General features: G+C 39.3%; 1 protein-coding gene across 1 annotated transcript in view; it reads left to right on the top strand.

Moving 5' to 3' along the window:
- The window catches only part of LOC138017323 (plexin A3-like), a 198,683-nt gene that overhangs the window by 101,499 nt on the left and 82,184 nt on the right, over positions 1–15,000 (top strand). Inside the window, exons 21-23 of the mRNA XM_068864443.1 lie at positions 4,200–4,385; positions 8,530–8,638; positions 14,576–14,785. Of these exons, the coding sequence (XP_068720544.1) occupies positions 4,200–4,385; positions 8,530–8,638; positions 14,576–14,785 (505 nt within the window). The remainder of the gene's footprint in view (positions 1–4,199; positions 4,386–8,529; positions 8,639–14,575; positions 14,786–15,000) is intronic.

Genomic DNA, 15,000 nt, shown 5'->3' on the forward strand with positions numbered 1-15,000 from the left:
TGGTTCATATTTTTGCCTTAGTGGCTCATAGCTGAACGAACTTGGTGACCCCAATTTTTATTCTACAAAAGTGATCAGCAGGCTAAGATGAAACTCTTTGCAAAGTTTAAAAAAATTCTGTTCGGCGGATTCAAAGCTATCTTAAATTTTCAATTATTACTGGGTTGCCGGTATGGCAATCCCAGTCGGAAAAAGGGTAGCATTTGTTGGGTGTTTTTCTTTTTTTTTTTCCGTGTCGGTAAAAGTCTTGCCTGTGGTGTCTTTGTGCATAGAGCCTTCTGCGCGTATTTTCATAGGATCGAGAGGGTAGTGGGAAATGCGTAGATTTCTCTGGTGGACACAGTAGAACAATTAAACTTAACCGGCAATGGCGTCGAAAGTCATGTAATGCGAATGGCATTTTAGTGGATCTTTGAACAAAATATACCCTTATGAAGCTCAATAATGGCAAGGCAAATGAATACTGAACAAGACAGGCGGTGGAATCTTAAAAGTGACGAGTAATGGACTTCGACAACAATCTGTCACCCGTCGAGCCGTCTTTTACCAAGTGTGCTGTTATGTAGAACACTGAAGACTCGTAGGGCAGCGATAATAGTGAATTCAAAGACTAGACCAGGTGGATTGGATGGAATTTCAAGCATTAAAATCCCTGAAAAGTTAAGATTATTTTCATAGCGATGCAATTGCGTGTCTTCACCACATGTTCCTTTGATCTCACATAATTGTGTTTTCCCTCAAAATATTCGCTTGTTTTCGCTTTCGCTTGAACATATTTACGTTTATTACATGTCCAGTGAATAGTTTTATCCCTTGGGATGAATTTTCCGTCGAAAAATCAGTTATTTGGGTGGTTTTCGGCAAACAGAGGTTAATTATTCGTAATACGATCGCTTTTATAAGTTATATGTTGTTGGAAAGCTTATTTACTTAGTTTTAAAATGATGTATTTTTTTTCCCCCTAACTTTAAATATTTTGTGAGAAAAAAAAAATTTTTGTCGATGGCTGATTTACCGTGGTTTTCTCGCGGTTGGGAAACCTCAGAAAAGGATCTGTTTCGTCGCACAAATGTGTGAGGACATGTGAGCCAAAGGGCCTCTGCTGGTATGACTTCTGGGTGACCCCTTAATAACTTCTTACTAACCGAGCACGAGGGCCGTACTGGGAAATATTGGCCTGAGGTCGTGACAGGGCCAACATTCCCCAGTATGGCTGAGCTAGCTCAGTTAGTAAGTAGTTTATTATATGGTTTTTTAATTACCTTTTGCTTTGTTTTTGCAAGCCCGTAATCGGCCCGTGAGCATTACAGGAGAATAATGCCCTACAATTCAGTCACAATTAGCCAATCAGAGCGTGCATTACAAGGGTGCTGCCTAAGAAAATTTTCTCAGAGTCCTTCGGGCTTCCAACATTAAAAGTTAGTAGCCCGAGTGATTTTTTCAGGAGCCCAGAATTAATTAATTAACCGAAGACCCCCCTATCCCACCCCCCCACCCCCCTTCCCGCTGAAGTCAAGTGGTTTGCTTTTAGCTATAATTATACGAGATGTACACGTTCCACAGAACATGATGCCTTACCAAAAAACTGGTGTGTACCTTACAAAGCATTTCCGGGTATATATGACTTGTATTTGACCCAGAAATCTAAGTACACACTGAAATCGTAGCTAAGTTGTCACGTTTCTCGATTTTTAATCGTGTCAACTTTCTCTGATACGCACATGCTTTCTGACGGGCATCACTCACAGCTATTTTAGTTTCATTTGGGATCAAGCTATTTCAGCTATTTTAATTCAAGTCATAGTTTAGTCTTTCAACATTTCATGTCGGAATAGTAAAAGTGATTTGTTTGTTTGTTTGTTATTTTTTCGCTTGCACGTCTTAAGTGCATAAAGATCCAGGTATTTGGAAATGCACGGAAATGCATGTTTAATTGTATCACTGAAATGACTACGTAATTCCACCTTTACTCGACAAAAAAGTATAGCTTACCTGTTGCGAGAGCTCCATTGGTGTTACCGGGCAAAAAACCAAGTAAAAACCTTAAGCAATTAACACGGGAAAAAGGAGATTTGCACATGCGACACGTTAAAATGTTTGGTATGCTATGGTGCAGACATCACCAAAACATGAAATATTTTCTTTCAGCATTTAATTCAAGGTTAAGAAATCACATTACAAATAATATTATACCACGTTTTACTAGTAGGCTCTTAAGAGCCGATGGGATGAACATTCCTTTGTCGCGTAACTTTCCGCAAGTTTAGCTTCCCTTATGTATGTAAATATAAAAACAGAGGGAACGTATGATCAGGTCGGTTTTCCATATTTGGGAATTACTATGCAACCCAGTCTCCGTGCTCAACCAGGAGGTAACGCTACGAAAGTCCTTAGCAATGTTATGTTAATGTTAACATATTTAACAAAGAGTCGTTTATTTGTGGAATTTGCTTGGCTGCCGTCTCTCGAACCATATAGCTTGTTTCATCGTTTAATCTCCAGCAAGAAAGTAAGGATGAATCACCTTGTGATAAGTTCGGCGCCCATTCGGGCTACTCGTTCAGAAACTTGGTTGCCCGCGCTCGCAAGTAAGGCGCCCCAGGTGACCGGGCGACCGTTAGGCAGCAGCCTTGCGTTATATCGGCTACAACCACAAGCCATATAATAAATGGTCTTAATGACCCCCCAACTTGAAAAAAGTGCCTAGAACGCTGCACGTACCACAGGCAATCCAGTGTACCCTCACGGAGGGTCTAATTTAATTAAAAAATTGGGATCACCAAGTTCGCTTTTGAGATATGAGCAGCTAAAGCCAAAATATGGGGTGTTTTTGCCAGGCTTTCCCGTTGCCACAGTAACTTGTTACGTCAAAAAAATGATTGCACCTTGTTCAGCAATAATTGATGTTTCATATGGTACCACAACATTGCTGTGGTACAATTGTTGCATTGTCAGTCTGACAACTCGAGGATATTCGAGTTGTCAGCAAGCCATTCAAGACTTTACAACAGGAGTTTCCCTCTCCTAAGTCCCAACCTCCGATCGATCTTCAACCAAACGTGGTTTACAAATATTTTGTGTCGACTGCCCATGGAGTTATATAGGCGAGACTGGCAGATCCTTTGAAACTAGAAAAAAAGAACATATGAGGAATGTGAAGTCTTATGCAAGAGGCTCCAACATTGCTAAACACGCTTGGTCTTCAAATCACTCTATTGACTTTGAAAATTCCCAAGTGATTGACAAGGGTTCTTCTCGTACCCGCAAGACACTAGAATCATGGCACACTGCTTCGATAGATCATGCAAATAACAATTCAAGGCCGCTCCCTAATCAATACTCTATTCTTTTAAAAAAGAACAATCAGTTTTTTTGACACTTTCTTATATACATTTTTTTCCATTTGAGTATATTCTTTTTATAGTCTCACCTATTTTTGTATATATTGTAGTTGTCATTTTCTCCATTTATGTCCATTGACGGCTGTTGCCTGATAGCTGAAAGCTCGAAAGTTTTTACTATATATAGCCAGTGAATGTTTTTACAATATTTAATATGTTTTACCCTGGCTACGGTTCCTCGATTTTTAAACTTTCTATCTACTTTAACATACAGTGTAGCATCTCTTAACCCATTCACACTTCAAACGCCCTACATGTAGGATGCCCCCCTTCCCCACCCATTGACAAGTGAAATCCTCTGGCCTTAGACAGAGTACAATCTATTCAATGTCATTCTCAGGGCTCAATGGGTTAAGGTTATAGCCTTTCCAAAAACAGTTTTGCTGAATACAAGTGGTCTCCTTACATAGACCCACATCGCAATATAATAGAAACATCTGGAAGACAATACTCCATCACATCTTGCCTCACTACAAACCAGTTTGTGTTTAACCAAAACACAGACCATATAACAAGACAGTATCACAATAAACATGATTTAAGCAATGAGATTGGTTGAAGTCAAGGTTACTATTAGCCTTGTTACAGTCGCCCTCAAAATTCTTGAGACAGGTCACAGTTACACAGATTTGACACCTTCACTGGTCTCCCTTTCCTTCCTTTATGTTCTTGTGAAATTTGCTTAGCAAGGCATGTCAGCCATCACAGGAAGGGCTTAGGTCACTTAGGAAACAACTTTTGAATAGCATCTTATTACTTATTTTTGGGTTAACAATGGTTGTACCATTATTTTGATAGGGTAACTGATACCAGTGTTTCATGTGTCACTGGCCATCCTCAGGACAGAAAACGGAGAATGGCGAATGGGAGTACAGGTGTCATAATATCATTCGATGGCTTTATTCCTGTTGGTCCCATGGGACGTTTCTCTTACACTCCTGATCCAACAGTCACTGCTATTGAACCTGAGAGAATCTTTTTTGGGTAAGCATGCTTATCATGTGTTGTCTAAAGTACATACTTTCCAACTGTAAAGGACACCATTAGAATTTAAAAAATTATCTTCATGCATCTCTCAGATAGTACAGCGTGCTTCACACTTAAGCCGCAAGTAAACAGAAAAAAATTGCTCCATAACTTACACTAATTAAGACCTCGAACTTTGTTAGTTAGAGGTACACTGTAATGTATGTATCATAACAGCAATGTGATGGTTGGTAAATTCAATTAAGGATATATGTGCCTTGACATGATTGATCAAGCCTTCAGCGGACCTCGTTAAAAGAGTGTCTACTGACAAAATTCTTGGGGTGCATATTAGTGGGTGGAATACGCATATTAATGATATATTTAAGATGGCTAACAAGCGACTTTATGCTATCAGACTCCTGAAAAAGATCAGGAGTAGAAATCAATGACTTCAGATCTACTGTTCGTTTATATAATGTAAGATCAGTCTTGGCCAGTGTGGTCTGACTTACCAGACTATCTAGCCTCTTTCTATAGAATATATACCAAGGAATGCCTTCACAATTATTCTCCCTAATCTTAGTTCTCTTGATGCTTTGAGCTGGTGTTGATTGTCTGTCTCTTCGCAAGGAGCAGGGCTGCATTAAATTTGTCAGTAGGGCACTACAAATGATAGAACTGAAGCACATACTTAACGAGGAAGAGGTGTGTCATGGTTACCACTTACCTGAAGTCGGAACCAAACATTTTGCGAATTTTGCGACTATGTTGTATAGCAGGTTTATCTACCTTGACCAACAACTGTAATTCAGTCTGTACTGCAATAGTTGGAATTGTAAATGGAAATGTAAGTGCTTTGTTTATAATGGTAGTGCACTTAGCTATCATGCTAGTTCACAGCCACCCCACTACATCCACATCTACATCTACATGTCCCAGTATTCGGCAAAGTCCTTTTGACTTATGGCTGTTTTTGCTTTGGTGGCCTCATACAACACAAGCCTTTTTAGAGACCTTACGCCAACCGGGACTCTTCAGCTGGAAAGAACACACTCACAGAGGACAGCCACAACACCAGGAACTTCATCCCCTACTCTTCTCAAATAGTGTGTGGGTTCTTTAACGTCCTACAGAGGGCCTATGGTTTATAGTCCTTATCAAGGAGGACTTGAAAGTCCAACCATTTGGGGATGTAATTATCAAGGCAGCACTTTCTCCTCAGTTATTTTAAGACCCTGAGTGTTGGTCTGGCTGGAGTTGAACTCGCGACGTCCCGCATGGCAGCTCCATAGTCAACCAACTGAGCGACCGGTGTGTGGCTGCCGGTAAGAATCGACAATCGTCAGTCAACGACCATTTTGGTGGATCGCTCATATTTTGCCCAAAGATACCCTTTAGTGAACTATTTTCAAAAATCATCGATTCTTATTTTTTTAGAAATTTGCGAGAATTTGAAAACGCAGTTAGTGTGTGGTTTCTTTTTGACAAATTGTCCAAGATTTTCTGTGAGAACCAAGCAACGGTGAAGTCTTAAAATTAATTCAGTTGACACCAAACTTAACACGACATAAGAAAAACCATTCTTATCCATTTCTACTTCGATAATTTCTTTTGGACATCTTAAAATTGTGATTTTCTAAGCTCTTTAAAGAACATCCTCAATGGCTGCATAACAAAGAGGCGGAAAATGGGTGATGTTTAAGACGATAAAAATGTACCTGGTACCTCATTCTTAAACTTTTTTACTTCATTTTCTTGAAATATTGCTATTATTCATTTTCTGTTTACAGTTTGATGCTCGAACTGGGAACGTTTCGCTCTGAAAATATCAGAAATGTTTGTAACATGAGTGAGCAAAATGATGCAAAGTTTGTAAAAAAACAATAAGATAATTAAATTGTATCAGGACGATAAAATTCTAAAATAATTGTTATCTTGGGAATTTTCGGCTTGTAGCTCACAATATATCCTGTAACATTTACATCATGCATTCGGAATTGCCTGGAAGCTAAAAGAAGGTAACATTTGGGCCAAAGCTGCATTTTTTTTTTACACTGACATAAATCGAAAAGATAACCAGCTACAAGTACGTTTTGACTTCAGTGATAGAAGAATGAAGTAAAATAATTGCTTGTTTGGTTTGTTGGGTTCCCATTAGAACGAATTGTTTCTAATTAAACTCGTTCAAAGCAGCATGCCGATGTCGGATCTCAACAAACACAGACCACACCATAATAGGTGCTTAAAATAGTCCGCAATAAAGAAATCAAACCTAGGACTGTAACACGTGGTCAATAACGTCTCGAGGAAATTGGGTGTTTTTCTATTCCCATGGCTGCTGCTGCACGCCTTTACAAGACAATGATTTTACCTATTTTTGATTAGTGTGATGTGGCCTGGCATGGCTGTGGTAAAGTTAACTCTGATGTACTCGAGAGCTTACAGCATAGAGCTGGGAAGTTAATTTTTCCAAATTCTGGTCTTGATACTAAACAGCTGAATGCTACTTAGGGTCTTGCACCCTTGATTAATAGACAAAAGCTTCATATTGTCTTGTTAACTGGAAAATGCCTTGATGGTTCAGTACTGCCTTATCTGAATAATTATTTTAACTTAAATACTTCTGTACACACATTTACGACTAGACACTGTAATGACACTCATTTTCCAAAAGTCAACCTTGAGGTCGCCAAGAGATCTTTTTATTTTACAGGTGCGATGGAATTTATCTGTCTTCCTCGCCATATTAAATCAAAGGAATCCTTTATTGAATTCTCAAGGGACATGAAAGACGTTTTCCTCAATTAGATGATTTTGTGTAGATGTACATCTCAATTTGATTGAGATTGACATCTCAATTTTGATTGATATTGATATTGAATTTTGATTGATATGTCATCAGCAAAAGCTGCTGATGCAGATGTGAGTGCGTCAGATAGGTCATTGACATCGATGAGGAAAAGGAGCACACTGAGTATTGACCCTTGAGATACACCAGATGTAATATGAAGCGGATGAGGTGTTGCCCCAAGAACAGTGACACCCTGTAGACGGCCTGATAGATAGTTACCAATAATACCAATAATAATAATAATAATAATTGGACGGATACACCAGGTAAACGTTGTACTGGTACAATTGGTTATAGGGGCCCTTGGAACAGTCTCAAGAGACTTTGTGAAGTGGCAGGAGTACCAACAATACTAGAATATTTAGTTGGAACACTTAGTAAATGGTCCAGAATCATCGTGTGACAAGATCGTTGCTTATACCACATCTCCCTCCCCCCAATTCAATGTTGTAAGACGATTTTTTGGCGACTGCTAGTAGTTGTGAAAATCAACATTCCAGTTGGGGGCAAATGGGGATGGGTGTTCCAACAAATGTGACGAGTATTGTAGGTATACCGGATTTAACTGGCAGTGCCCAGATGACGGCCTTGTTGGGAACATCACACACCCTCAGAAAGGTGCTGCGTCTCTGAGCTGTGGGAAGGAGCAGAGACGTGGCATAGAACACCCAGCAAGAATTGAACACTGGAGAGAATCTCATAATAATAATAATAATAATAATAATAATAATAATAATAATAATAATAATAATAATAATAATAATAATAATAATAATAATAACGAAGGTGAACACTAATTACTGGTATCCAAGTAGTTTGCATAGTGGCCCTCAAGTAAATGAAACATAGCTATACAAGTGAAAACAACAGATTCAAGAGTCCAAACTGGTGGCAAACAAACCATTTGGCTGTTTCCAAGCACAGCCAAGGAGTTGAGCCAGGGAACACTCAGAACAACTCCAGCTGGTGGTGAGAGCTTGACTTTAACCCAGGACCTCAGGATCTCTCAAGTACAGCACCCTGACCACTTGGCTTTGCTGCCTATTTTTAATGCACAAAGGATGCGGTTCTTGACAACTCAACTCAAAGGAACTCATTGTTTAATATCTAATTTTCTGGTCATGTCCAAATAAAAGAGTTTCATCCCTGAGGCCCTTCATGTTATTCTTACTTTATGCATATTTGATATTTCTTGCATGGCATTGGAACTCTAGCATTGTCTTCTGGTCTCCATTGAGTTTGGCCTGAGTACTGTGCATGTATATGTAGCATGACACTACGCACTTTCTTTCATTTTTGCCTTTGTAGAGGGGGTCTTGAGTTAGAAATCACAGGAACCCATTTGGACTCCATCCAGAAACCCAAGATTACCATCAAATATCCTTCAGGCAGTGGCACTCGTGTGACTGATATTCGCGTAAGTACTGCTGTGTGATTTTAAAAAACGTGTAATTTTCAGTCAAATGCAGTATTTGAACAATGTATATGTTTCTTGTGTCTTTCAGTGTTGCATACTTCTTTAATGCACTGGTGTTTGCAAACCCGAAATGTAGATTGCAGTCGTGTTTTGTGCTAGTGTAATGTATGCTCTCTAACTTAATTGTATTCTTGTATGTACATTGGCAATCTCTCATTGTGTAGCTTAATGTCACTGTTTCACTAATGTGACAATGAAACATCACAAATAAGAATTAGCACAAACGTTTTCCATTAGATCTGATTAGGTGGTGTAAAGTGCTCATGGCCTTTTTAAAGTTTTCTTTTCCTTGCCTCTGTCGTCTTTTTTTTTCCAGTTTACCCTCAATTACAACTGCAGTATCTCTATTTTAAAGTATATGTAGTTAAACATACTCCATACTTCCAAACATTGTATTCATTTTCACTGAAGTTAGAATATTTCATTCAAATTAAAATGTTGTTGAGTCATTTACCTTAAATTTCAGTTCTGGGCTTTCTTTATTTTCAATCTTGTCAATTTAATGTGTAGATTTAGCCCAGCTTAGAGCTATACTGTACTGTATAAGAAAATAATGCTTCTGCATAAAGTACAAAATTAATCGTCATTAGTGTATACAGTTTACAGTGATCAAACACTTTGAGCTGACAGCAGTAAACGAACACGCCTTGCAAACAATAACCAACAATTGTAATCAACAACTAAAACTGAAATTACATGCACAGTAGTATATGAGGGATGAAACGGTCTGAATTTTTGATCACAGGTTGAGCTGGTGGAGCTAACTTTGGAAAACCATTGGAAACCGTAGGGGTATTAGGGGAAACAAGGCTTCACCCAGACAGGGTGGAGCTAACCTCGGGAAATTTTTGGCATTCGCTTATAGGTTATCAGAAGCTTTGGGCCTCTAGCAGACACGCTAAAGTCCTAGGTAAACTCTTAGTAACAAGTGCACTAGATAACATGTTATTGGTTTTAGGGATGCGAGTGCAGACCCCCTCTAACAAAGTCATGCCAATGTCTGAAAATCAAAAGGGAAGATACATGTAATGAAATAATTCTAGTGATAGGGTAGGGTCCAAGGTTGAGGCAGACACAACCACACAAGATGCCAAATTCAAAACATTTTATTAGAGATGTCCTGCGTAACATACGGAAGCGTGTGATGATTCTAGCAACCATCAGCCCCCCTCAAATGTCTAATGGGTGTGTCATGACTCCACCCTTCCAGACCTTGGCTTTGGGAAAAAAGTAAGAGAAGCCATGCTGTACCGGGTTGTATGGGTAGACGGAGTTGTTCCCCATTCTAAAGCCTTCATTGATACCACTACTCGTGCGTTTAGACAGCAGGACGTCCAGGTACTTGTCTTTGTTGACAGCATTCAAATTGTTGTTGATTCCCTTGCTACCGAACTTGTCCTTGACACCAAAGCAATAGTAAAGAGACAGTGGGTTCGCTTATCATAAGTTCGATTTTTTGCAGGGTTAGTATGAGGAAACCTGGTTTACTTATCCATTTCAAATGTGACTGGAACTGGTGACTTTGGCCCAAGCACCAAGAAACACACCAAGCACCAAGTGCTTACTTGTTTTCTCAACAAGTGTCTACAACATAAAGGGCTTGAGACATATCATCTCCGTCTCGTTCTTAACAAGGAGTTCGTTTTTTCCTCTGCTTACAGGTCAGATTAAGTAACTGGGGTTTCTTTGAGCTTGTTCCTCTTTTGTTGGTGGTAACCGGTTTCTCGTTCTTTGATATTACTTTTGTTTTTTTGGTAGTATTGTTTCACCTATGCATTCCGTTTCTATCTGTGTCGCTTTTAATACTGTTCGGCATGTGCCTGACACTGGGCTTTCTGTCAGTGGTATTAATGTCTCCTCTTCTCTTTGATCTTGTCCTTCTGCAGACAGGCAGTGGCTGTGACATGATCGATTTTCCTACCTTCAAGCCCAACTGGTTCAATCGTTTGGCTAGGATGTTGCATTGGCTTGGTGTTTGCAACAGTCACGGTATCAGTTGTTGTCTTCTCTTTGATCTTGTCCATCCATTGGCAGGTGAGGGTTGTCCCTCCTGTCATTTCATCCACTGGCTTTGGTGGGTTTGCCTTTGTGTCTCCAAAGAGCAGTTCCTTTCATAGGGTGTCTTCAACCCGACTGGTTCAGGCATTTGGTTAGGCTGTCACGTTGGGTCTGTGTTTCCACGGTGTCAGTTGGAGACACAGGCAGTGGCTTTGACATGGTCCATTCTCCTACCTTCAACCCCAACTGGTTCAATCATTTAGTTAGGCTGTTGCATTGGTTTTCGGTGTTTGCAACAGTCACTTCATGGGCTGTCTCCACGGTATCGGTTGTTGTCATGAATGGTGGTTGTGTCATGTTCATTTCCCTGGCACTCTTTTGGTCCCTCACAATGCTTGTCTCGCCATCTCTTCTTTTGCTCCTTGACCTTGTCTGGGTTTTTGGTTCCCCATTGTTTGAGATGCTCGCGCCTGTTTCGTCTGGTAGTCCTTGCTGGTCATTTCAACTTTTCAATCTCTTCAATCAGTGCTGCAAGTGCAGCTTCCAAGTCTTGTTTGTACACTCTTTGGTTGAGCACTAAGTCATCAAAAACAACCGAGCTCAATCAGACAACGTATCTTCTTGGAAGCTCCTTGTTTTTGATCATTTTGGTAACATTCTTGCACTTTTAAAACCTGGTCCTATTTCCATGTGGTCTAGAAGAAAGAAAAAAAAGGAAAAAGGACCTGTGATACCTATAAGAAAAGAGTATAAATTTTAGTACAGTAGAGCTCATAACTCATTTCTATATTTGTGATCCTCCATGCAAAAAAAGGGGGCTTATCCAAATTTCACGCTATGGCTATGGCTATTTTCATGGTCCTGGCCATGAAAATGTTGAAAATTGTTGGAATGTGACTGAAATTTACCTTTCACGCCATGAAAAAAGTCATGGCCACCATGAAATACATGTATTTCACGCTGTGAAACAAAGTGAACTTCTTGCACAAATATCAGTCTGTTACCCTGAACATTATTCCATCATTATGTCACACCAACTTCAAAGGCTTACTGAAAGCCTGGAAATTGGCTATCTCAATAAGCAAATCACCAACTCAGTGTTGGGTCCATTTGCTCTTTTCTTCTGTTTTACGGTATGTTGTGATTTCGGGAAAACAAAAGAAAACAAAACAACAGAAAAAAAATTCGTAGATACTAAAACATGGAACATTACCCGATACCCTTCCAAATCAATGCAAAAATGAAAGATTAGATTATGGTGAAGTAATTTGCCACATAATGAGTTGTGTAGCCTTTTAATATCTTCGGTGTAGCAATATTTTAAAAAATTTGCTCGGCATGGCAAGAGAAATGCACTAAAAGCGGTAAGTCACTGATAAACATAAATACTCTAACAATGTCAGTAAACAATTCCATAATACATGCCAACCCAAAAATGTCAGTATTTCGCTCCAGTGTAAAATGAGGAAGTCAACTTCAAAATCACGGAATTTGCAATTATCTGCAAATGGTTAGACTCTCTAGTCTTCTCTGATAAGGACGATAAACACTTGTCGCCAACAGTAGGGCATGTAGTTCCCGGTGTTGTGGTCTGTCTTCTGTTGTGTATCATGGTTGGGAGGGTAGAAAAGGGGCCACAGTAATTGGTGCAAGCTGTTGTGGCGCTCTGTCAGCTTGACTGGCAAAGTTAATGAATTAAATGTCACAAATGGAAGGAGTGTGGCAAAATGTGTGTTGCAAGCAAAGGTCTTGATTGGCATGTGACGTAGATTCACCAGGCCATGTGATGTGAAACCTGTCACAAAGTGTTGTACAGGACCCGCAGCTTTAAGTGGAAAGTACGGTTTAGAAAAAGTTTCTCTAAATTACAAAAAAAAATTCCCCAGGAATTCGAAAATAATTGCCGTTTTGTCCAGTTCCCTGTTAAAATGTGACAAGAGCACTTTGAAGTTGTCTCTTTCGCACGACTGGACATCCATTATCGAAAAATATTATTTTTGTGTGGACAGTCGCCACAGTAATGATGAATTCAGTTCCAAAATAATCACCTGTAGCTGGCCACAAAACCACGTGACAAACAAAACAAAGTTTTGTTATATCTCGATTGCTTTTGGAGATTTTGCGGAAGTCTTATCTGGCCAAAAAGAACCTAGACTGTCCCACACATTGCTTACAACTGCATCTATTGCAGAAAAATGTACTACAATCCAATATAAATTTATACAGGGTCGAGAGTTTTGTTATGATATGTCTGACAAAATAGACAATGATGACAAGAAAACTCTCCAATCATGTCTGCTGTAGACTTGAATGGCAATGTGGTGTGTGATTGTTGAATCTCAACACAGAATAGCAAACATTTTCAGGCCTTTATTTTTTTAGCGAGTTTACAAAGCAAGGCATGCATTAAGAAGGAAATCATTACCTGAACGCTAACCGCTGTAAATAAGTGTTTTGTCTCTTGCTCTTTTTCTCTCAGCTTTACGGTGTTCTTCATTGAAATTTTCTCTTCTTCTCGTTCCTTGGCTTCTCTCGAGGCTTTCTTTGTTTAAATTTCTCAAATTCCACCCCCTCCTCTCTTGTGCTCTTTCCTGCTCTTTATCCTGTTGCTTGTTACTAATATGATTTCCTGCCAGAAAAACGCAGGTTGCCAAGGAAAATTGCCTGAACACTGCCGCCCCCAGAGGGGTTCCTGCCTTTCCACGTCCCCCCCCCCCCCACCAGTATGTATGGGAGTGCATATGCTGACGTCATAACCAAAATTTCTTGCATGGATAGATTTCCGAAAAGATCTTACCCATGGTGCTCCGCTGGTGCACTTGCGTGCCTGAGCTCCGCTATTATGATTTTCTTATTTCATAAGGACACTGTAAAATGTTTATTTTTTTGGAATTTAAAAGTTTTATTGTCAAAAATAATTATATGTACATAAAAGTACAACAGATATAAATATAATACGAAATAAATATTCTTAATATGCTAAACAATAAACTTTTACATAAAAAGAATAACTTACAATTACAGTTTACATAATTTACATTACTATAGTCAGTATCAGTAGGTAGGTATCATTATTTACCCTCGGGTTTTTTTTAGAGTAGCTAGTAGCTAATATCTCCAAGCATTGAACAAAACTACCAACTGGCCTGGAGGCAAACCTGTTGGCTATTTAGCAGTGCAGCCAGGGAATTGAACCAGGGACTACCTGGAACAAATTTAACAAGTGGTCAGAACGTGTCTTGAACCTGGGATCTCCGGATCTCACAGCAAGCACCCTAACCACTGGGCTGCACTGCCTCCTTAAAAAAGGGATATGTCTTGGCTATAAATGCTGTTCTATAATTTATTTGCTAGCATGTGGCACAAGCTTCCTGCACTTCTCATTGTGTTTTTTAAGTTTGTCCCGCTTTGCCACTATTTCTTTTTTTTTTTTTGATCTGATAAACTGCCCTGGTCTTGACTTTGAAAACTTGTAACGACGGAATTACACCATATAATTTGCATTTATAGATATAGAACCTCGCCGATAATTCCAGTTGATTCAAGATCTTGAAATCCTTCCCCCTGTTATGAACACCAGACAAAACATCCAATATTTTTAAGGGATCAATTCCAATTTTACATTCAGCAAGCCAAGTGCAGAAAGCTGTCTAGAACAACTTTGTCACATCACAATAGAAAAATAAATTTATTACATTTTAAAACAATTCTACAGTGGATTCGGAGGTTTTCTGCTAAACTTTTTTTCCTGAATACCGTGGCCAAGAAAGTCAGCTCCTGCACTTGTTCAATTTGGGTTGCCAGTACTTAACTTACCTAAGTTTCTTGTTTAAACCTAATTGTGTGTTGTATCCATAAAATAATTGTTGGCTTTTTCAGGTATGCAAGGTAATCCACAGCTCACTAATGATATGTAGAGCACCGCCAATCCCAGTCATTACAGGAAATGTGTCTCAGGTGGTGGCTTCATTTATCTTGGATGGAGTGAAATTTGAGTCAAACAACACCAAGCTAACATTGATTCCTAATCCAGACTTTAAAAAGTTTCCTGATCATTATGTGCTGCAGGGAGCCAGCCTTATTCTCCAGGTGATTTTTTTAGGCCAACAATATTGTTGTTTATAATCCATCAACTATTTCCGCCCACATGCGATTGGTCGCATGACCAAATAGGTCTCAACTAAAACTGGTGAATATCAGATGATATTATTCCCAAATTTCCCAAAAGTTTTTCAGTTAAAATAAATTTCATGGTGGAGGAATGGTTCGCTTGATAGAAGAAATAAACCTGCTAGGCCGGTTCC

This window comes from Montipora capricornis, chromosome 9 (genome assembly GCF_036669925.1).
Source record: "Montipora capricornis isolate CH-2021 chromosome 9, ASM3666992v2, whole genome shotgun sequence".
In the NCBI taxonomy this organism is placed as follows: domain Eukaryota; kingdom Metazoa; phylum Cnidaria; class Anthozoa; order Scleractinia; family Acroporidae; genus Montipora; species Montipora capricornis.